General features: G+C 40.4%; 1 protein-coding gene across 2 annotated transcripts in view; it reads right to left on the bottom strand.

Moving 5' to 3' along the window:
• Kdm5b (lysine demethylase 5B) overlaps positions 1 to 22,341 on the bottom strand; it is a 73,317-nt gene that overhangs the window by 15,684 nt on the left and 35,292 nt on the right. For both annotated transcript variants that reach the window (XM_034512744.2, XM_076941235.1), the window contains exons 7-18: positions 20,978 to 21,087; positions 18,588 to 18,746; positions 16,440 to 16,559; positions 14,592 to 14,750; positions 12,890 to 13,071; positions 11,646 to 11,808; positions 10,276 to 10,395; positions 9,271 to 9,465; positions 3,797 to 3,978; positions 3,115 to 3,239; positions 1,864 to 2,014; positions 1,591 to 1,705 (exon numbers count right to left, since the gene is read on the bottom strand). In XM_034512744.2, coding sequence (XP_034368635.1) covers positions 1,591 to 1,705; positions 1,864 to 2,014; positions 3,115 to 3,239; positions 3,797 to 3,978; positions 9,271 to 9,465; positions 10,276 to 10,395; positions 11,646 to 11,808; positions 12,890 to 13,071; positions 14,592 to 14,750; positions 16,440 to 16,559; positions 18,588 to 18,746; positions 20,978 to 21,087 — 1,781 coding nt within the window. The remainder of the gene's footprint in view (positions 1 to 1,590; positions 1,706 to 1,863; positions 2,015 to 3,114; positions 3,240 to 3,796; positions 3,979 to 9,270; positions 9,466 to 10,275; positions 10,396 to 11,645; positions 11,809 to 12,889; positions 13,072 to 14,591; positions 14,751 to 16,439; positions 16,560 to 18,587; positions 18,747 to 20,977; positions 21,088 to 22,341) is intronic.

Genomic DNA, 22,341 nt, shown 5'->3' with positions numbered 1-22,341 from the left:
CCATATTATGTCAGTAATAATGTGAGTAAATGAGGCAACACACATGCCACCTGAGAGACAAGACGAGGTCACAGCAGAAGGCTGATACCAATCCTAAGAACTGGTTGGGAGTCACTTTAGTTTTGATTCTTTGCCTTTTTAATTTGTGTGTGAAAGTTTCATCCATCTCTGTGAGTTTATGTGCATTCAGAGGGTAATCTGCACCTATTTGGGCATCCACGCTTGTGATGAGCAGAAGACAACATTAAGAATTCTCTATTTCTCTAAGGTAGGCTCCTTCCCTGAACTGCCATGGCCCTCACATTTCTTCAGCTAGGAAGCAAACACACCTTAATCCTGCTCTGGGCCTGTGAAGCTGGAGTTAGAGACATGGATACGAAATCCAACATCTGATCCTACTGGTTGTGTAGCAAGAGCTCCTAACCATCTCTCCAGCTCCTTGGACCTACTTCATGCTTATGGCAGTCCTCCTGCTTTGGGATCTAAATGTTGGGATTAAAAGTGTGGGTCACCATACTAAACTCAGTGGTTACTTTCACAATAAAATGTCAACAGAATCTTCCTTCTAATATAATCTCCTTGTACCCACCCATTATAACCACAAACAATGTGTCATTCAAATATTTGTAAAGTGATGTTCTAGGAGCAAATTATTGGGTCAGAGGTTGTTGGGAGCCGACTTTAGCAGAAAGCGGCTAGATCAACTTTGCAGCCATCTGGAACCATATACCCTGACGAAAGATTTGGTTTTCAATAGCCTACAACAGCTGAAGCACACTCGGATATCCCACATATTTTGTGTTGCTGTTTACTGCCCCCAGCTGCAAGGTGCACGTGGTAGTCACGCCTGCAAGGCATTGCAGTTCTCGTGCTGTCCACGTGCTATCTACGCCATACATGCTTATAAGGCGCACGTGCTATCCAAGCCTGCAAGGCATTGCGGTGCACGTGCTGTCCACGCTATAGACGCCTGTAAGGCTTACGTCATATCAACACCTGCAAGGCACGTGGTATCCACGCACCTACAAGGCACGTGGCAAAAGCCTATAAATAGCTCAGAATTCCCTTCAATAAACGAGACTTGATCAGAATCTCTGTCTTGTCTCCATTCTTCGCGTCTCTTCCCCTTTATCCCCACTCTCTCTCTCGCTAGACCCTGACCCTCGGACCGGAACGGGCAGTACGGGCTGCAACAGTTTGGTGTCCAACATCGGGCTCCAGTTAGCGCGACAAGAGGTCAGGCTCACAACCACTGCTAATTCCAGATTTAATGTATCTGATACTCTCCTTCAGCCTCTGCAGATATGCGCATGAGCGCACACAGACACAGGAATTAACTACCAAAGAGGGTTACTTAATACTTAATACTTAATACTTAATACTTAATACAATTGAGTATATAAAAAAGTCCTCCTGCCTTTAGTCCCAGCACTTGGGAGGCAGAGGCAGGCGGATTTCTGAGTTCGAGGCCAGCCTGGTCTACAGAGTGAGTTCCAGGACAGCCAGGGCTACACAGAGAAACCTTGTCTCGAAAAACAAAAAACAAACAAACAAAAAAAAAAGTCCTCCTACACATCTTTATATGATTACCTTTAGCAATGGTGTTTGACTAAGGACACATGGAAGAGCATACAACTGAGTCACAAACTGTCGAAGTTCATTCACGGTCAGCTGATTCTGCGACTTCCCTCCACCAGAGCGATACCTATAAAAGACAAGGGCCGGAGAAAGCTCTATGAGAACACATACATTCATTACTCACAGATGCCAATATCACAAACACCCAGAATGGAAAAAAAATCATAATAGGTTTCTAGGTTCAGGTGCCACAGCATCCAGTCTCACAGAGTCAGACACAGGTACCTCGTTTGCCTTTTGCCATTAAGCAGCTGCTGCGCAACAGAGGCACACTTTTCTGCGTCCTGCGTGACTAGGCGAAGGTGACGCAGAAGATCATTGTCTGGGAATTTCTTCATTTCTGATTCTTCAATCAAAGCTTTAAAGCTGAGGAGACCTTAAACAAAGAACAAGTCATCTTTCCTGTGGTCATTAAGTTCATGATCACTGTTGCAGAGTGGAGAAGGCCTTCTGTCAATGTTTATCTGATTGGGGTGGGGGGGTGGGAGTAACTAGACAAAGGGAACTTGGAGTTGGGTCTTCAGGATACAAGCTTAGGATTTTTTTTTTTTTTAAGTGAAAATCTGCTGATTTATGAAAGAAAAGTATTAGAGATTCCACTGGGGAATCTACAAAACCCAGTTTTTGGTCCTTTATTTCACTGTATAGTTGACAAGAAACTGGTGGTGGTGCTCCCTTCCCTTCCATGAAAAGGGAGGGAGCGACCTGCTGTGCTACAGACAGAGTGAGTCTGGAGGGAATGGCTGGCTGGAGGGCAAGCTCAACAGCTAAGAGCACTCACTGTTCAAGCAGAAGACCAGGTTTCCATCCCAGAACCCACATAACCAGTCAAGAGTCTATAATCCCAGATTGAGGGACCCAGTGCTCTCTTCTGGCTTCTGTAGGCACCCACACAAGCACACACAAATAAAAATCATAAAGGGGGGAGAATGGCTGGAGGTGACTCAGCTTCTAAGAGAACCTGTTATTAAAGAGGCCCCAGGGTCAATTACCAGCATCCACACAGCAACTCTCAATCACCCTCAACTTATTATTATTATTGTTATTATTATTATTATTATTATTATATTATATTATTATTATTATAATTATTTTAAACTGCAAGCAGGAGGGAGTGGCAAAGAAGAGGAGACATATAAAGGTCAGAGGTCAACTCTGTGGAGTTGGCTTTCCTTCTACTTTCACATGGGTTCCAGGAACCTAATTCAAGATCACTGGGCTTGTGTGGCATGTACATTACCCACTGAGCCATCTCTCTGGTCCCAAAACCATCTTGGATAATCTATGTACACAGACTTCACTTAGATGTTGAGGCAATATGCCTCATCCACCTTGGTTAAAAACATCTGCCAAGGACTGGGAAGCTTAGTTAGACATAAGAGCTAAGGATAAAACTAGGCTGTTTCAAAAAGTTGGCTGCAACAAAGTCCAACTGGACTTTGCAGGTTATTGAGTCCCACTTTCTGTATTACGTACTTTTCTTCTTATTGATCTTTGCTTCCAAAGCTTCATTCACATTTAAGGCCCATTCATTGTAAGACTCTGCTCGAAGTTTCAATGCATTCATCATCGGATAGAGATCATCCAGAGTGTATCTATACCTGGACACAGAGCACAAAGAGCAATGAGACGAGACTGTGAAGAAAAGCAGACGTTATACCCTCAACACTTAGAGACCTATAATAGAGATGCCATTGAGCTTTTTACTGAAGATTCAGTGTGGGCTGAGAAGTTGGCTCAATTGGTAGAGCAATTTACTTAAAAGAACAAGAACCTGAGTTTCAATCCCCAAAACCTACGTGTAGTGGTCTGAGTGGGAAGAGCACCCACTGGCTCAGTATTTGAACGGGTAATCATTAAGGAGTGGTGCGACCTGACAGGGATTAGTGGTAGGTGCCGCCTTGCTAGGAAGGGGTCCAGTCAGGGCTCTGGGCTGGGCTTTGGGGCTTCAAATGCTCACACTAGGCCCAGCAGCTCTCTTCCTGCTGCCTTTGGATACACAGCCACATTCACACATAAATATGATCACACATGTACATACATGAGCACAAGCATGCATGTCTGCACACATGCCAGGGCATCAAAAATACACTTATGCACATGCACACACAAAATAAATGATGCTTTCCCAAAGGGAAAAATTCTCATCCTTACTTACCGCAGGTTATACTTATAAGGGGGACAGGAACACAATTCTTTTACATGATGTAGGCAAACAAGTAGGCCAGGTTTACAAGAGCAGGAGATGGCAGACATGAAGCATGTAGTTTTGCATTTTATACACTGCCGCTCATCATCTGGCAACAGCTCAAAATCCATTCTTTCAGAGTCAATTACTCCCTAAAATAAAATCTGTATTAGAGCATTTGAAAGGACAATACAATCTAAAAGCTCCAAGAAAATATGCACTGAATTAAAAGGAAAGCTTAGTAAAATTCATAAGCATTATTTAGAACTATAAAATATTTTTGGATACAATAACAATAGCACATTAGTCAACTTGTCCAAGGAAAATCCCCCTTTGGGTAAAGCAAGTCCTCAGTCTAACCTTTACCTGAGCATTAATAAAATCACTGAGAAATGAATACTGCTGAGGATAGCAACCTTATACCAAACTTGCCTTACAAAAAATTTAGGGCGAGGAAGACTCTGTGATGCTTTCTATCACAGAGGAAAAAAATAAAGAAGCTGGACACATACAGAGCACCTGCCTGCAATGCAGAGGCCTGGACTAGCATCTTCCTCAAGACAGACAGAGGAGCTAGAAAGGTGACTATGATTTACTATGATTAAGAAGAGTGACACTGCTCTTGTAGACGACCTTAGTTCCCAGCACCTGTGCCAAGTGGCTCACAACCATCTAGGTGCTGCCAGAGACCCAAGGCCTTCTACAGACACACACACTTTAAAAACAAAATAAAATATGTTGGAAGAAAAGGCAGGCAGGCAGGCAGGCAGGCAGGCAGGCAGGCAGGCAGGCAAAAAATGGCTATGCAGAAATTGCTGGTCTCCTACTAATCATTTATACAGAAACTACCTACTATCATTATTTTAATAACTTAAAAAATGTATAATTCAGGAGACAATAAAATCATTAAGAAAACATTTGAAAGTCACAAGCCTTCCCCAAGTGAAGGCTTCAACTGCAACATATCCCATCAGACTATAGAAAGCCCTGCTGAGGAGACATCTCTTGTCATTCAAAGACAAGTTTGTACCAGCTTTTCTTATCTGCATCCAAATCTAACCTTAAGAAGGCACCTCTGGTTAACTCAATTTATGACTCATTAGACTTCTTTGTTTTACTTTAATATTTTAATAATTTCTGACAATGACATGTTAGGTCAACAAAGATAAGTAAAAAGTGCTAATGAACAGATTTTTCATTTTAATCATGATCATTGAAAGGGACTTTCGTGGGCTGCAAAGAGTTGATGTTAAAAAAGTCCAAAGACCAACTTGTTGCATTAAGAATGGAAACTGTATAGTTTATACACAATTTTAACTTCTTAAAATTTTTATTTTAATATCTGGGGGCAGGAGATAGTTCTCCAAGTTGCAGAAATTAGCTACCATTATTTTTTTCATATTTTTATTTTGAGAATTTTCTACCAATGTATTTTAATTACATCTACCCTTACTATAACTCCCTACCAACATACCTTTCCCAGTTTTCTATCCATTTTTTGTTTGTTTTTAATAACTCCCACAGGCACATGAGTGTGGGGCCATCAGTGGAGGACAGACAGCCTCCAACAGGTACAGCCCCTAAGAAAAACCACTCTATCTCCTCCAGCAGCTATCAACTGCTAAGTGCTCTTCAGCTAGAGCAGGAACGTACTCTACTAGGCTGGAATTTGGTCTTAGGCAAGCATTCTGCTGTTGGGAGCCGACTTTAGTAGAAAGCGGCTAGATCAACTTTGCAGCCATCTGGAACCATATACCCTGATGAAAGACTTGGTTGTCAAAAGCCTATAACAGCTGAAGCACACTCTGATAAATATATTGTTTATCCCACATAGCTTGTTTTGCTGTTTAGTGACCTCGGCTGTATGGTGCACGTGGTAAAATGTTTTCACCTGTGTTCTCCTGCTTGTGTATATAAATACCTCAGAATTCCCTTCAATAAGAGAGACATGAGAAAATAGAAGAGAGACGGAATCATACCCTGTCTTGTCTCCATTCTTGTCTCTTGCCCCAAGAGCCACTCTCTCTCTTGACCAGAGCACAGAGCCCCAAAGTGTTGAGGCAAAAGCATTGAGGCCAAGTGTGGGCCTCAACATTAGTGGTGCCTGAACAGGGACTCCAGTAAGCGGGATACAGTGGAAGACACCCTGCTCTGGAGAACCAGTCAACTGACAGAGTCTCAATGTTAGAGCTCCAGTAAGCAGGATACAGTGGAAGACACCCTGTGCTGGAGAACCAGTCAACTGACAGAGTCTCAATGTTAGAGCTCCAGTAAGCAGGATACAGTGGAAGACACCCTGCGCTGGAGAACCAGTCGACTGACGGAGCTGGCTGAACTCAGAAGTGAAACAAAGGTGAATGCATAGTAACAAAAACGGGGCAAGAAATAAGTAAATAGAAACAGATGAAAAAGGATTTAAAGATGCAAGGAGTAAATTGCAGGCTGCTCTGAGTCAAGAGAGCCAAACAGATAGATAAAGGTTATAGTAACAAAAACGGGGCAAGAAAAAAAAAATAATCAGAAACAGATGAAAAAAGTTTTAAAGATGCAAGGAGTAAATTGCAGGCTGCTCTGAGTCAAGAGAGCCAAACAGATAAATAAATAAAGGTTATAGTAACGAAAATGGGGCAAGAAATAAGTGAGTAAAAACAGATGAAAAGGGCTTTAAAGACGCGAGGAATAAATAGAAGGCTGCTCTAGACAGAAAGCTAAGCAGAATGATAATGTTAATTGATTTAACTTTCAAAATGGGTGTGATTCTGAGTTATATAGTTATATTTTTCTGGATAAAAACTCAATGTAAAGGTTTTTCTGGTTACTGGCTTAAGGAAAGGCTAATTTGGAAAAAAAAAAGGTTTTTCTATGTGTTTTCTGATGAGGTCATTAAGGTAGTAGTTATGTCTTCCAGAATTATATGGATCAGACATGACAGAGGTAGGCCTCCAGAAGACTAGATTTCAGAGAATCAAAATAATTATCTTGATACTAAACCTTGTTTTGAGGTTTGTATATTGCAGAATACACAGCTTTGGAGAATGAATCTTATCACCTGCATGTTCACTGATGCCCTGGACTTCCAGCTGGATGCAGTTAAGACAGACTTCAGATGCTTATCAATTTACCCTTCCCCTCATTCCTCTTCTAAAAGTCAACGCCCATGTTCAGCTTGAAGAAGTTAATGAAGAGTCGGCGCCCCAATTCCCTGGACTTGGGGACTGAGGTGGTTAATATTAGGCTGTCTTAATCTGTATAATTGTTACTAAGCTGATGCAAAATTCAAGGATTTCATTGGTATAAATTTGTGGGTACAAGGCTTAGACCTTTCACTTCTCCAACAGGGGAAGTTGTGTGTTGCCTTAAAGAGTGTTGCTTTTATATCAACGGTTTACATATTAAGTCTCTTGTCTCTCGGGTTCATGCTGTTCAAACTGATGGCTTTGGTATGGCAACAGATAACAAATGAAACCCATACAGGTCCACTATTACAGGCTGGAAGTAGGGGACTCTGAAACCTCTGTCATCAAGACTGATGAGGATTAACCCCTAACTTGCGTGCTAAGCCGGTTAGCCAATGACGGGTAAAAGAGCATATCAAGACCCTTGCCCCTAAAATAAGGGAGGCCTCACCATCTTAAGTGAGGCTGGGGTCCTTCGTTCCAACCTAGGACAGGCACGGTTTCCATAAGTTTTCCCAGCCTTCCCTTTTGAAAAAAAAATTTAAAAAGGGGGACCTGTTGGGAGCCGACTTTAGTAGAAAGCGGCTAGATCAACTTTGCAGCCATCTGGAACCATATGCCCTGATGAAAGACTTGGTTGTCAAAAGCCTATAACAGCTGAAGCACACTCTGATAAATATATTGTTTATCCCACATAGCTTGTTTTGCTGTTTAGTGACCTCGGCTGTATGGTGCACGTGGTAAAATGTTTTCACCTGTGTTCTCCTGCTTGTGTATATAAATACCTCAGAATTCCCTTCAATAAGAGAGACATGAGAAAATAGAAAAGAGACGGAATCACACCCTGTCTTGTCTCCATTCTTGTCTCTTGCCCCAAGAGCCACTCTCTTGACCAGAGCACTTAGCCCCAAAAGTGTTGAGGCAAAGTGTTGATTCTGCCTCAACATTCTGCAGGTAATCACTAGCTAACATTATTGATGGAGACCTTGGCAAGTCACTTAAATCCACTAGGCACTGCTTTCTCCCACAGTAAAGTATCAGGGGACAATAGCTATCCTGCTGGTGGTCCATAGTGAGCTCCCAACTGACAACATTCCAGTACTCTATACACAGTGGCATATAAAAAGCAATGATTGTTTACAGATATGGTTGACCTAAAAAAAATAATAAAAAAAAATAAAAAAATCTATATCAAAAATCCTAACAGGAAACTACAAATAACTAAATAACATGAAAATAATTTTTAAAATAAAGAACAAAGCTAGAGGTTAGGATTTAGCTCAGTTGGTAAAATGCTTGCCGCATATGCTGCTGAGCCCTGGATTGCACTTCAGCACTGAATAAAACTGAGTATGCTAGCACATAATCCTACTACTGGGGAAGCAGAGGCAGGAGGGTTAGAGTTCAAAAACATTACCCACGATAAGGCCACGCTAAGCTGAATGTGATCCTGCCTTCTAAAAGAAATTGGAAGACTCACTAATTTCAAAAAGGTCAAAGCCTTTTTGCAAAGGGCTGAATAGCAATGTTAAGTGTACGGATCTTGCAAAGGACACAAGTTCAGTTCCCAGCGCCCCTGTTATTGAGCTTACAACTGTAAGAAAGAGAATTATTAGTGATTTAGTACTAACAACAAAAATTCACAGGTCTTAAAACCAAGGTACCAAGGCAATTCAGAGAAGTTTATAAGACACTGTGAAGGGACAACTAGACATCCATATGCAAAAAGAAAAACCAACAACAGTTTACACTTGTGTTTTATACTAACAAAAGATCCAGAGACCATTAATATTTTGAAAGTATGAGATACTAGAGGAAAATCTTTGTGTCTCTGGTTCTTTACTATGCACAGATGTCTTGAGACACATAATAAACAAAATTTAAAAGAAGCAAGCTTGTAATCTAGTACTTAGAAAGTAGAAGCAGGAAGACTAGGAGAGTTCAAGGCCGTCCTAGGATACATGAAAGACTATTAGAGGAGAGGAAGGGAGGGAGGATGCAGAGAGGGAAGGGACAGTGGGAGAAACACTAATGAAACAATTACTATAATTAAAACAGACAACCCCGCTGAAGAGATATTCTACAGACACTGATTCAAGGCTAAAGTACAGTCAATATAAATAAGAACAAAAAATTATTACATGTCAATTAGAATTGCTTTTGTAGACATTAAATACAACATGGAAAAGCTTTAAAAACAGTAGTAAAGTATACAAGAACTTAATAATTATACTCAGTTACGTGGAATTGGAATTCCAGAAACCTTACCAATTTACGGACAGTTTCCCTTAAAGCTTTTTCATCCTCGATCATGATGGCCATGTCCTTCTGAACAGTTGACGCTACTACAACATCTAAAACATCAGCCTTGGAAGCCATTTTACATATCATCTCATCGTGGGAAAAGACACAGTAACGGTGCAGCAATCGGTAATGCTCCACACACTGGCGGCCCAATGGTAGCTGTGTACAAGGCAGAAGGAAATGACATTCACTCCTTTTTAATTTCCAAACCTTTCTGACTTACAATATCACATTACTAAGTAATACACTCAAGGTCAAAACATCTATCACTTATCAACCCAGAACTAGATAGGCTCTGAGATTCCCAGAGTCCTGGGTCTATTGTTGTGCTCTAAAGAGCTAACACATTAGGTAACTTAGTTGAAAACTGGTTCAGGAAAAGGACATATTGATAGTGAGTCAATGAGTAATGTGGAGTATAACTGGTAACATTAGTACTGTTCCTAAAGCAATGGTGCTAAACCGAAACCCTACTAAGTTTTAGACTGGAATATTTGTTAGTAGTTTGCAATAAATAATAAATAGTAGCTTTAATAAGCTTCAGCCTTATTAAAAGTCATTAGACTCTACTCTTCAGGAAGAGTCTTGCTACTAGTTAGGTTTCCCAAAACCTGTTAAAGCAGGATGGTTTGCAATAAAGAACTCAGAACTAGCCTTGGCAACACTGGGAAAAAAACAAAGGCAAAACCACTGCTCTATCCCCCAAAACCTCATTTAAAACTTGAACAATTTAAAACAAGTGTTGACAGTTAAATACACATGCACACACTCACACAGACGTGCACCCACACGGTGCATGTCTGAGTTGTCACAATGTGCTATCGAGTGTCTTATCTCATTGTAGACTGGAAAAGAATTTGCATAGAGGCCAGGTAAGCAGCAGGTCTATGTGACAATTTTTAAAGCATTTTATGCTATTTCCACAAGAAAATGGTAAGATTTCAAACCACTCAAATCCATACGACATACCCAATCAACAGTACAGAAGTTAACAGCCTCAGCAAAATTAAAACCTTGGTTGAAGCCACTATGGTAGGCTCTTGGAAAGGTAATTACAAACTCCCCAGCACACTGATTCGTTCGATAAACCTACAGAGACAAGGATGAGAGATTAAGATTTTATAGTAACATTCTCAAAGATAATTTGGACATAAACTATTAGATGATTCTCTAGACAAACAGGACAGGACTCAACACACACATGGACTCAACACACACACACACACACACACACACACACACACACTTTTTGAATAGATTCAATCAAATCTATTTCTCCTCAGGTTCAGCCATAGTGAAGCAGAGACAAGAAGATTTCTGAGTTGGAGAACAATCTAGACTTCATAGCAAGTTCCAGACCAGGAATGAAGAATTCATCCATTTATTTCCCAAGGCCCTAAATCTAGCACCTGTATTTTTTCCCAATTTTGACAAATTGGAAAAATAAAAAAAAAAAAAATGTTAACAGTAAAGATATGTTGAATGTTTTATATTTCTCGTTATTACTTTATGGTCCACAAATACATACAGAATGGGCCTGGGAGCAGTAAGCATGTAAAACAGACAGTTCTGACTAAGAAGAAGCACCAAGACAAAGTGTAAACCTACTATCTCAATCCTAAGGCCCTTGGTTCAATTCCCAGCACCACCATCAAAATAGTCCAACCAAACATCCCATTTTGGTTAATCGTAAGATCCCGTAAGATTCACTGTTCCTTCTTTATGAAGGATTGGAAATTAAATCCAAGGGCTGTGATTGTTAGACAAGCACTCCAACGAGCAACAAACATCTCAACTTCCTCTTTTCCAGAAGAAAAAGGCAGAAAAGACTGACACCAAGAACTAGAAAATGACTCAACAGTTATGAACACTTTATAAATTTATAAATATGTTTAAGTTTTATAAATTTATAATATTTATAAATATTTTCAAAATGAGTCTAAAACCTGAGTTCAGATCTAATTGTAACTAGCTAGCCATTTTCATAGTAAACTTTTGATTTGACAATCAACTTTTTATATTTTTGTTTACTAAAAGTTATAAATAAAACTTATTAGTGGTAATGGTTATACAATCTCCAACTTACTGAATTGTACCCTGAAAAGTACTGCACTCATCAGCAAAGCAAGTCAGTTTAGTAATGGACATTTAATAGTGTCTAAGCATCTGGTCCATTGGAATAGTGCTATATAGCACCAAACAGCTGCTTCTGTTTTTGGTGGGAAAAAAACCCACCAAATTACTTTTTAGAAAGAAAAGAAAGGTGCTAGAGAAGCAGGGTGTGATGTGATGGGTGTGATGGGTGTGATGGGTTGGGGGGTGGGGTAGCTCAGACGTACAGGCACTTGGTGAGTCATCAGGGTGTTGGGGTTCATGATGGTCACAAGCTGGTGGAGGAGGTCCGGCTGGGACACAAAGAGCTCTGGGGCTAGTTTCTTCATTACATTTTCTAGCTGCTCAGCAGCATATCCTGGAACTCCATACCAGGTTTTCGGCTCACCCCTAGAAACACATGATAAGAATCAATCAATTTGTAGAATAACACAAAGCAACTTGTTAACTAGTTCATATTTTTCTGATGTTTAAATGTTTAAATCAAAGAATTATCAGAAGTGGGAGTGGAACACACACAGTACATTTCCCACTACTATGAAGATGGGACTGAGGTCCTCCGAGACCCCAGGTTACAAACATGCGAGTATCCAGAGTTTCTCAAAATGTAAGGAATCACATTTGATACAGCACAGTTACAACTCCCTACAGCAACTGAGAAGGATGGCATTCTTCCAACTTCCTTTTCCCTTGCCCATTCTGCTTTTTTTTTTTTTTTTTTTAAAGGGGGGGGGAACTTACGTCAAATACGAATAAGGCAATTAACATTTCTAAAGACCCTTTACTCTTCAAAAGACACTGTTAACCAATTAATCAGTGCCATCCCTGTGAGGTAAGATAAAAGGCATCATCTTTCTGTTATAGCTGGGTAATTGCCTGGGGAAGCAGAATCACGCAAAACTTCCAAGTGCCAGCTCTCTTTCTTGTGGTATATCCTCAAATTTCTCTGTAGGATTCAAGTGAGTTATGGATTTTAAAATATTTTTGCACTTGCAAGTAGAAGAAATGGAGTGACAGTATTACAGTTGTAGGAAAAAATGGCTTTGGATGAAACATTTAAAGTTTAAATGTCTACATAGATTAGAGAGATATACTAAGTGTTGTGATGTCTGAACCCAGCACAACAAAAGGAAACTGATAGTCCTGAGGACATGCTCCTCCCTAAAGGGATATATGGATTACCATGACCAATACATGAAGTTTCCGGTAGAGCGAGTGAACATGCGTGCGCGTGACATAACTTGTCAGTAAATACTATTCCTAGTAACATTCTATACTTGCAACACAGTGCATGATTCCAGCGTACTGTGTAAAAATGTGCTAATCTGATAGGAAACCTAATGTAACAGAAGCTAAAACAAAAGAAACTCACTATTCTCAGTCCCAGGCAACACACATCTGAAAGAGGAAGTTTCCTTCCTACCTATAAGGAGCTTGGCAACTCCTCATAGACTCCGTAAACAACTCTCACCAGTGCAGGTAGTTGATTGAATAGCTCCAATGGTCTTCAATATGCCAGCAGAAGGAAGAAAAGCACATGCCAACATACAACCAGGGGAGTTTCATGCCACATATATCAGCAGTAATATGAGCAAGGACAGACTGCTCCATCACAGGCATGTTGTTCAAATTCCAGCCACTGTCAAGATATTCCTAAAATAAGCCAGAAAAACATTAAAAGTTTTTGCTGTGTCATACTAACAGTTCAGAAACGTTTTGTTCCTTTTTTTTTTTTTTTTAAGCTATATATATATTTGGGGGTGGCTTGTATATACAGGTACTCAAGGTCAGAAAGGGTTGCTAGAGACAGGCTTATGAGCAATTTGGCCTAGGTGCTGGAAATAGCCTGGTTCCTATGGAAGAGAAACAAGTGTTCTTAAAAACTGCTCAGCCAGTTCTCCAGGCCCTAGACTTCCATTGCTATAAGTTGTCTACAGAACTCCTTCAAAAGGAAGTGAAGAGCTTAAAGGTTGAAGCAGAGGTGCCATTGTGGCGATTTGTAGACTTTAAAAAGTAGGCTTGAATATGTGTGTGTGTGTGTGTGTGTGTGTGTGTGTGTGTGTGTGTGTGTGTGTGTGTGTGTGTATGCTTGCCCATTTTGCTTTATTTTAGGAGACAGAACATAAACTGAACATAAACATGAAATTCAAAGCTGGGCAGACAAATCTACATCCTTGGAGGCAGGGGTGGTTGTCCTGAAAGAGGAATTGACAAAGATGACAAGGCCTGCAGGGGAAGCTCATGCCAAGATATTCTACTTTCTTCTTCTAGTGCTGGCTACGAGTATGTGCGGTTTGCTCAGTCTGTGAAGACTAATCAAGCAGCACACGTGTATATACTTCTCTATATGAATGTAAAACCACAGGCATACACACTGTAAATCTGACTGCCCACAAGACAGACTGAAATCATTTGGGCTTAAGAGTCTAAGCTGCACGGAAGGCAAGACACTTATAAATAAATATTAAAATTGAATAAGACCTTGATTGATCATTCTTTAAAAAAAGTCAAACGTAAAACCTGAAAGGAAGGGCAACAATAGTATTCCTTCCCTACCTCAGCACAGGGCACGACCAGGAATAGAAGTTGTGGAGAACTTAATTATTCTTGAAATTAATAAATTCAGGGCTGGAGAGATGGCTCAGTGGTTAAGAGCACTATCTGTTCTTCCAGAGGTCCTGAGTTCAATTCCCAGCAACCACATGGTGGCTCACAACCATTTGTAATGGGACCCGATGCCCTCTTTAGTGTGTTTGAAGGCAGCTACAATGTACTCATATACATTAAACAAATTAATAAATCTTAAAAAAAAAAAAAGAAATTAATAAATTCAGTAATTAAGGCTGTGCTGCAGTAATTATAAATAATTATAAAAAGCAGAGCTGGAGAGATGGCTTAGCAGTTAAGAGCATGGACTTCTCTACCAGAGGTCCTCCAGAGTTCACGTCCCAGCAACCACATGGTGGCTCACAGCCATCTGTAATGGGGGTCATCTGTCCGATGCCCTCTCTGGTATGTCTGAAAGCTACAGTGTACTCATACATTAAAAAAATACTTCAAGATACCAAACAGAATCTTCAATTTTGTTCATTAAGTGAAGCTGTCACTAGTTCAAGGCTGTGAGTGCTGTGGATGCAGAGCTCACACAGCAAGTCCTGACAGCTGGAGCCCACCTCTTCCTCAGGAGAAATCTTGATTTTCCCATCCCGAACAGGAAAGCCACTGCCAAACTCTTTTGAAGCAATGTCGGCTCCATACTCCACCGTGACGTCTTCCTCAATGGTGCTCACCAGCCGCCAGAACTCCTTCTCCACCAGCTCTGTGGGAACCATCTGCAAGGACAAGGAAAGGAAAAGAGCAATTGTTTTCATTCATTCACAAACTGACTAGTTAAAAGATGGGAATGACAGAATAAACTTCTAAGCAAACATTCTGTTCATTATTTCCCACAGGTGAACAACTCTATTCAGGCAACAACTCTATTTTCTATAATAAATTTTAAAATTAAGAACTATATAATAATCAGCTGAGCAGTGGTAATGCATGCCTTGATCCCAGCACTTGAGAGGAAGAGACAGGTGGATCGAAGCCGGCCTGGTCTACAGAGAAAGTTCTAGAACAGCCAAGACTACACAGACAAATTCTGTCTTGGAGAAAGAAAAAAACAAAACTGTAAGAATTAAGAATTCATGATCATGAACCTAGCCACAATTACACAGCAAGGCCAAAGAAAGTAAAATAACAGTTTGGGGAGGTTTTTAAAATTATTGCTCTTGCAGAGGTCCTGAGTTCGATTCCCATGGCACCATCTGTAACTCCAAATCCAGTGGTCTCTTCTGATCCTCTATGGGCACCAAGCATACACATGCTGCATATCATACATGCAGGCAAAATACTCCTACATCAAAAAATGAATAAACTTTTTAAAAAATGTAATAAAATAAAACAAATTACAGAATATGAGCAAAAAGACCTTTGCCTCAGCATGTCCAACATGCTATCAAGCTTCAGGGAACTGTTCTGAGTATTGGCCCTTTTCAGCTTTTTAATAAAATAAATTCTGACAACAGATTGTCATAAGCCAGTCAAAATGACTGATTATGCAAATATTAAGAAAATGCTAAAATAAATACATAAAGAGTCAAAATAAAATTTCAAGTGAAATATGCATTTAAAAGAAAATATTTGAGGTAACTAAAAGCCGATGTCCATGGCATAAAGGAACATGCATTTCTGGAATTCCACAGAGGTCAAGACTCTCATCTAACCTCAGTAATCTCATGCATAGCTGTTTGCTATGACACACATGAGAAAAAAAAATCACAGCATAAATGTCAGAATCATGCTAGAAACTTTTTAATTATTTGATAGAATATTGATACTGCTTATGTTTCTAAATAAACAAGAAGTAGCAATGAAATCTTATTGTAAAGTATACAATCTAATAATTAGACAACAAAATATAACAAATGTGTCCTCAAGACACAGCACACAACTGCAGCACATGATACATAGCAATCTTTCCACCAACTTTGTGATACTGTCTTTAAGTTGCAACTGCTGGACTACAAGAACTGTAGGAATTTCTGTATTGGAAATTGGAGCTTTTCATTAACCAGTAATGGAGTTGCAGAGAAAATGTCTACACTGTCCATGTTAACTCTTTTTCCTCACCAGCTAAGCTACCTCATTTGAAACAAAAAACAAACAAAATGCATAATTAAGCCAGGTGTGGCAGTGCCCTTTAAGTTGTATATAGGCTGGCTTGGTGTACAGAGTGAATTCCATGGTAACTGGAGCTACATAAATGATGCCCAATCTCTGAAAAGTAACATAAAACAAATCTTAAATCACAGATGGCCAGATGTATGAGTACCTCAGAACCCACACAGTAGGAAAGAACCACAAGTTGTCTTTGATTTCTACATGTTCAGTGTTGCCCGATCACCCCTAACACATACATAAGCAAATAGTAACAAAAATGTTTAAGGTCTAAATCAAATTAGGATAAATCTACATACATGGACTGGCATGTTGAAGTAATCAGATTTGAATGCATCTGCCATTTCCCCAAACGTACGAAGTGTATAGTCCCTTGCTGCTTGTTCAAAGCCAAAAGCTTCTTGTGGCTTACTGCATTCCTGCATGGGAAGAAGAAAAGCGGTTTTCTAGGTGACACTTTAAAATGCCAAATCTATCGAGCCAATAGTCGCAAAGGCAATTTTTAAAAAGATTTTAAAGATTTTTTTCATCCTAGTAGGTCTACATGAGAAAAATCAAATATATATGAAGTATGAGATTGTTCCAGTAGTACAATAAAATACATTTTAACAGTTATAATTTTTTAACTTTCATTTATTTTCATGATCAAATGTCTTCAGTACTGAAAACAAAGGGAATAATGTTCAAGAGTTAAAATTATAAAATCAACTTAAAATATATCAAAATAAAAATAAGTATATGGAAACAATATAGCTCTCAGAATAGAAACATTTAATGATAACCAAATAATGCTATCAAAACCAAACCCTGGCTGGGCGGTGGTGGCGCACGCCTTTAATCCCAGCACTTGGGAGGCAGCGACAGGTGGATTTCTGAGTTTGAGGCCAGCCTGGTCTACAGAGTGAGTTCCAGGACAACCAGAACTACAGAGAAACCCTGTCTCTCGAAAAACAAAATCAAAAATAACACCAAAACAAAACCAACAAACCAAAAACAAAACCAAAAAAAAAAAAAAAAGAACGAAAAAACAAAACAAAAAAAAAAAAAAAAACCAAACCCTGGGCTAGAGAGATTGCTCAGCAGTTAAGAGCACTGGGTTAATCCCAGCACTTGGGAGGCAGAGGCAGGTGGACTTCTAAGTTTGAGGCCAGGCTGGTCTACAGAGTGAGTTCCAGGACAGCCTAGGCTATATACAGAGAAACCCATTGTCTCAAAAACAAACAAACAAAAACCACTGACTGCTCTTCCAGAGGTCCTGAGTTCAAGTCCCAGCAACCACATGGTGGCTCACAACCATCTGTAATGGGATCCGATGCCCTCTTCTGGTGTGTCTGAAGACAGCAACAATGTACTTACATATGTATAAATAAATAAATCTAAAACAAAAACACTAAGAGGTTACAAATGCATTATAAAACTCTCCTACATAATGAAGTCAAATAGATTTGCATATTCAGATCCATTTAACAAGGTCACCTCTACACAGGTATTAAATATTTTAAAATTTAAATATTAATATTTATGTAACACCAGGGAACCTTTCCAACTTCCTTGTCTAATAAACTGTCCTTGTAGGGATATCTCTTCTTAGACTATAGCTATATAAAAAACCTAAAGAGCCTTCTTAGTGTTATAACCTAATTCTAACAGAAAATGTAATATTCCAATGACTGAGTACTTCCTTATATAGGAAACAACAAATTTTGTTACATTGTGTTTAATATCAGCACTACTACACTACATTGAAAATACTTAGGATAAAAAAGTAAATTTCTAAAATTGTCTAATACTCATTGAAAACAGAAAAAAAATTATATGGAGCTAGGAAGGTAACTCAGTAAAGTACTTGCCACAGAAGCATGAAGGCCTGAGCTTGTATCTAAGAACTCAAAAACAGGGCCACTAGTGCTTGATGGGTAAGGATAACAGAGATACCTGAAGCACTTTGGCCAGTCAGCTGTCACTGAATTCATGTGCTTCAGAACCAGCAGAGACCCTGTCACAGATGAACTCATATGCACATACATGCACAGTGACAGATTCAAAGATCCCTCAACACCATACATACACAGACTCACAGACACACATAGACAAACACATGGAGGAAAAAAAGAAAAAAAGTCTGGATAATACACACGAAGACATCAATAATGGTCACTATGCCTTGTGAAATCATCCAAGTTTTTAAATGCTCATAAATTCCTACAAAGAGCATACACTGTTTTATAATGACTCTGTTAATGACTAAAGGAAAAAAATGCAATTATCTTAAAAAAAAAATCTGCCTCTGAATAACATACGTACACTAAGAAATTTCGGAAGATTTCTTTCCCATTCACTTCCAAGCCCTGTTTTGTACATGGACTTTATTATTATCAATGAATCTAAAACCCACAGGCAAAGAAAAATGTCCCCAAAGTAGTTCTCTCTCTGTCATTAATTCTTACTTGAGCCAAACACTTAGGACACCTCCAGTCTCCCTTGGGAACATCATGGAGAGGGGGAACCAGGCAGAAGGTGTGGTAACTGTCGTCACAGCCATCACACAGGAGCAGCCGATCCTCGTCATTGCCGCTGCCACATAAGAGGCACACATAGAGGTCCACCTATGGCGATGAAAACACAGAAGAGAAGAGTGTGAACCATTACTTGATCGTCCATTGTTTTCTCTTGTTCTGACAGGGTCTGCAGGTAAGGCAGGCAGCCTCTTAATTGCTTAGTTGAGGATAGTCTTAACCTTCTGATCCTGACTCCACCTTAAAGTCCTGAGATCACAGGCAGATAAGCCTGTGCTTTCACCATGCTAGGAAGGCTAGCAGGTGTTTTAACAGACGGTCATGCACCAACCGCATAAAGAACGTGACTAAATTATACAACATCTTGTTTTAATATACACATTTTTGTGAACGTGTATGTGTGTGTTTGCATGGCAACATGTACAAGTCACAAGTCTCTCCTTCTACGAGATGAGACTGAAGTCTGACCATCAAGTTTGGCATGAAGTCTTTATCTGATAATAATAACCCATCTCTGCAACCCAGACATAGTTCAAAGAAGAAAAAAAAAGCTACACCTTCTAAGCAGGTGGTGCAAGCCTTTAATCCCAGCTCTCCGGAAGCCCAAGGCAGGCAAATCTCTGTGAGTGAGTTCTAGGCCAGCATAGTCTACAGAACAAGTTCTAAGACAGACAGAGTTACATAAAGAAACTGTCTTGAAAACACATAGATAGAGCTAGATAGACAGACATCTGCAACTTCTACAAAGTTTTACAATCACGTTCTCCAAATTCTGAACTGTGATCTCCAAGCTCTCAATTCTCTCATTCTCATTCTCTCTCTCTCTCTCTCTCTCTCTCTCTCTCTCTCTCTCTCTCTCTCTCTCCCTCCCTCCCTCCCTCCCTCCCTCTCAACCCTGTCTCCCCCCCACCTTTCCTTTTTCCCCCCCTTTGGTATAGTCAGTTTGGTAAGTTAAAAATAATCCTCCAGGATGGAGAAATGGGATGGCTCAGAGGTTAAGAGTGCTCTTCCAGAGGTCCTGAGTTCAATTCCCAGTAAGCACATCATGGCTCTCAGCCATCTGTAATGAGATCCGGCGCCCTCTTCAGGTGTGAAGGCACACATGCAGGCATATAATAAATAAATGGTAAAAAGATAATTCTCATAAAAAATTATTAGCCAAACAATCAACTGCTTTAAACAAGTACTCTGAGGCAGGTGTAGTAGCAGATGCTCATAATCTGGCAGAAGATGTACGACTTCAATGCTAGAATGCTAGCCTGAGTTTCAGAAGGACCTCATCACAGAAGAGAAAATTAGAAAACAAAGCAAAAGAAGCAGATGCATCTTTGAATTTGAGGCAAGCCTGGTCTACAGAGAGAAATCCAGTCCAGCCAGGGTTACACTGAGAAACTGTCTCAAAAAACAACAAACAAAAACAAAATCCTACCACTTCAGTTCTAGGGTTGAGCTGAGCGGCCCCAGCTAGTGGTAGTACAAATGTGTAACCCCAGTACTTGGAAGGCAGAGGCAGAAAGTGAGTTTAAGGCCCAAGTCTGCTACATGAGCCTGTTTCTTCCTCATACACCCCCAAAGAGAGAAAAGAAAGCTAAAGTTTCAATTCTCAGCAATCCTCCTGTGAAGGCCTCCTGAGAACCAGGACTACCCGCCTGAGCCACCACGTGCAACCAGAGCATCACTTTGGGCAAGTGTTTCAACTGAGTGTTCAACAGTCCTCCAGCGCTCACTCTTGTACCTTTTCCTCTGGCTACATGAAGAGGTACAAACTGTCAGTTTGAGTCTTATCTACCCTTCAGCTCATCCGAAGGTGGACTAATAACAGTTCAGAGCATCTCATAACCATTCAGTACAAACTGAATGAACTACAGGAGAAAAAAAAAAAGTCATTCAGAATGCTTACTAGGATCCGGTATTTCCTTACTTCTAAACTGACTAAACAGACATTAAATAACTTCCCTTCGTTGATATCAAGTTAACCAATACTAAGTAATGCACATAAGTGTATGCTTATAAGTGATGGTGTTATCAAGGGGGGGGGGGGGCACTAAGGAAAAGGAAGTAGGAATTCAGCCGCAGAGGACTTGTTTAAAAAAAAAAATACTTTGCACATTTCCCAGAGCTGTGCATGTAGCTCATGGTAGAGTGCTTGCCTAGGATGTGCTGGAGGATGAGAAAGAGGGAGGGAGGGAGGGTGGACTACTCCAGAGGATGGGACAGAATTACAGATCCAAGGCCACCTGGAACATGAAATGATCCTGTTAGAGTAATTGAGGGAGGAAAATAAGAGAACAGAGTGACAGAGATAGGAAGTGACAACTCACAGCAGTGGCGGTTTTCTTAGCCCGGCTCTTAGGCTTGTCCTTCTCACTTTCTACCGCGATGTCTTTCTTCTCAGTGGGTTCTTGCTTGATGGTACTTTTCATTTCTTTCTCTGCCGGAAGCAATCCAAAGTGAGTTCCTCTGTATACACTGTGCTTATCTCTGCTCCCTGTCTCACCTCATCCTCTTCCTCCCCTCCAAACGACCACCAAACACAAATGCTATTCCATGTTTGTTTTCGTTTAATAACACCTAGTGTTACCAACAACGAGCTCAATGCTGACACAATACAAAAGAACCTCTACTAAATTTTACCATGTGAGTGCTACTATGAATAGTTTACGTCTTCAAAACAGGAGCTAAAGCCTTCTTTAAGAAGACATGTCAGCTGGACAGTGGTGGTGCACACCTTTAGTTCCAGCACTCGGGAGGCAGAGGCAGACAGATCCCTGAATTGGAATTGGTCTACACAGTGAGTCTCAGAACAGCCAGGACTACACTGAGAGACCCTGTCTATAAAAAACAAAAACAAAAACAAAAACAAACAAAAAAAAAAAGAATAAAACATGTGCCAGGCCCTGTTGCATATACTTTTAATCTCAACACTGGGGGGAGCCTGTGAGTTCCAGGCCACTCAGAGGTACATACTGAAACTATATATCAAAGAAAAATGACATGTATGTTTCTCTTGCTCATGACAGGGATACCACCAACTCACCAATTGCATCTCTACCACATTAGACACTGTCTCTCCATAATCTAAGATGATCTCCTGGTTCATGAGTCTCATTCATAACAAAACTACCTCAAAGAACACTATCCTCAAGGAAGGTAAGAATTTTCTCTGCAGTCTCACAACTTGTTAGTAACCGGGTGAGCCAGGACTGAGACTCACAGGGGTTCACTCACTACTATACCAAGTTGCCCTTGCACTGACACATGAAGACCTACCTCATTTACTCCTGCATTGGCAGATGCCCCTGTGCTTATAGTACATAGTACTTACTCTCTAGGTCACCTACAAATCTACCTCTAGCCAGGTGTGCTGGCACATTCCCATATTAGGAGACAACAAGAATACACAGTAAGAAAAGAAAGGAAGAAAGAATGGCCAAAGGAAGCGAACCGCCGGTGGCTCGGCCCTTAAGGCGCCCGCCCGCAGAGGGCACACCGTCTCTTGGTGCGCGGGTTCGAGTCCCGCCGTGTCCCGTTTCCCCGTTTCCCACGTCTCGTGGGAAAAAAAAAAGTTTGGGCTGGTGAGATGGCTCAGTGGTTAAGAGCACTGACTGCTCTTCCAGAGGTCATGAGTTCAAATCCCAGCAACCACATGGTGGCTCACAACCATCCATAATGAGATCTGATGCCC

The sequence above is a fragment of the Arvicanthis niloticus genome, chromosome 10, assembly GCF_011762505.2.
Source record: "Arvicanthis niloticus isolate mArvNil1 chromosome 10, mArvNil1.pat.X, whole genome shotgun sequence".
Classification (NCBI taxonomy): domain Eukaryota; kingdom Metazoa; phylum Chordata; class Mammalia; order Rodentia; family Muridae; genus Arvicanthis; species Arvicanthis niloticus.
This window is presented reverse-complemented; position numbering and strand designations above follow the sequence as displayed.